This window comes from Penaeus monodon, chromosome 28 (genome assembly GCF_015228065.2).
Source record: "Penaeus monodon isolate SGIC_2016 chromosome 28, NSTDA_Pmon_1, whole genome shotgun sequence".
NCBI lineage: Eukaryota > Metazoa > Arthropoda > Malacostraca > Decapoda > Penaeidae > Penaeus > Penaeus monodon.
In genome coordinates this window covers 7,136,725-7,138,084 of record NC_051413.1, presented here as the reverse complement: position 1 = coordinate 7,138,084, position 1,360 = coordinate 7,136,725, and the positions used below count along the sequence as shown (strand labels likewise).

General features: G+C 34.2%; 1 protein-coding gene across 4 annotated transcripts in view; it reads left to right on the top strand.

Annotated features, from left to right (window-relative positions):
• The first annotated feature begins 270 nt into the window (after positions 1–270).
• LOC119591338 (ATP-dependent RNA helicase DDX42-like) overlaps positions 271–1,360 on the top strand; it is a 10,115-nt gene continuing 9,025 nt past the window's right edge. The window contains exon 1 of one of the 4 annotated variants that reach the window (XM_037940071.1): positions 271–411. Coding sequence is in view for 2 of the 4 variants with exons in the window: in XM_037940069.1 (XP_037795997.1) it covers positions 574–614 (41 nt within the window). In the remaining 2 variants the exon portion in view is untranslated. Of the gene's footprint in view, positions 412–558; positions 615–702; positions 724–1,360 lie in introns of those variants that run through there. The other 3 variants (XM_037940069.1, XM_037940070.1, XM_037940072.1) reach the window with 3 other exon arrangements.

The window sequence follows — 1,360 nt, the reverse complement described above, 5'->3', positions numbered from 1 at the left end:
ATGGCAAATAGATGCAATTATGTACAGTACTTACGTGTTTGTTTTATGGATATTGCGACTATGAGCATATAGCATGATAAAGAGACCCATCACGTTACTTATTCTGTGATGTATGAACTGGTTTCTTCATTTGCTCATTCATTCATAAATTTGCTTATCCATCCTATTCCTAGTATAACTATTTGCAACATTTGCCTGATCCACGTACTGCCTCAAAGAACATACTAACATCATTTGGCTACGGATAAATGATACACTCGTTATAAATCTGAGTGCTATCCAGTGCTATCACATTATTCAAAAAATATATAGTTTACTCCAATAAGTTCCTTATCTCATTTCGTTAAAGAATCGGTGATTTTCGTCGTGAAACTGCGTTTGTAAACAACGATTGATTGTGCGGAAGGAGAGGTACGGTCAATCCAATTCAATTGTTACCACAAATAACTAATATTTGACACCAGTTTGGGACTTTAGGTAACCTAAGATTTAACCCAATACGGATTAGTAATACCGAAAAGGAAAACATCATGAGATCAGTGGGTGATCAAACGAAATCGTTGTGTGCCTGGAATGCAGATGTTAGTGTGGCAAACCATTGCATATCTAATAGAGTAGGTAATATTGTAGCCAGAAGCCCGTTTGTGAATTTATTGTTTTATCATCTACTGTATGTTTGTTGGATGCATCAACACTAAGAAATCTGAAGAGTCTCGGGCAATGGTGAATATATTGATGGTATATTGTTACCCTAGCCTACTCTTAATTATAGACACTTAAATTGCTTGATTTCAGTATAAGAGCTGCATGGGCAGGCAGGCGATAGAATTTCATTTAGGGGATGTGAGGAAAGGAGGAGGTAGAAAGACTGTAAGAATAAAAACAGTGAAGAGGCAAAAGGCAGAAGAGAATAAAGACAGCTCAACTAGACCAGTGACAACAAATGAACTTGGGAATATGATATAGAAAAGTAAAAAAAAAAGAAATCAAGACACATCAGAAACTATAATTGAATTCACTACATATATTATATTTCCTATATCCACTTCATGGGTTTACTTATAAAAGGAATAACATATAAACATACAATAATCAATGTTGATTTTAATTTCTATTTGTTTGTTAAGACTTAAAGATACTAACTTACAAATTGTATCCATCCCATAGAAGTCTGGAGGTGATAGATATGTGAATTTACAATAATGCCTTTATTTACTTTATTTTTCATGACTATAATACCTGTTAGCATGAAGGTGCAATAGTATCGTAAGTATTTTATATCAGTGTAGCACAAGATTTCCTTCACTGCAGGCGAGGTATAACTCAGTCACTTTTGACTTGAGCATAATGTCATTTAGCA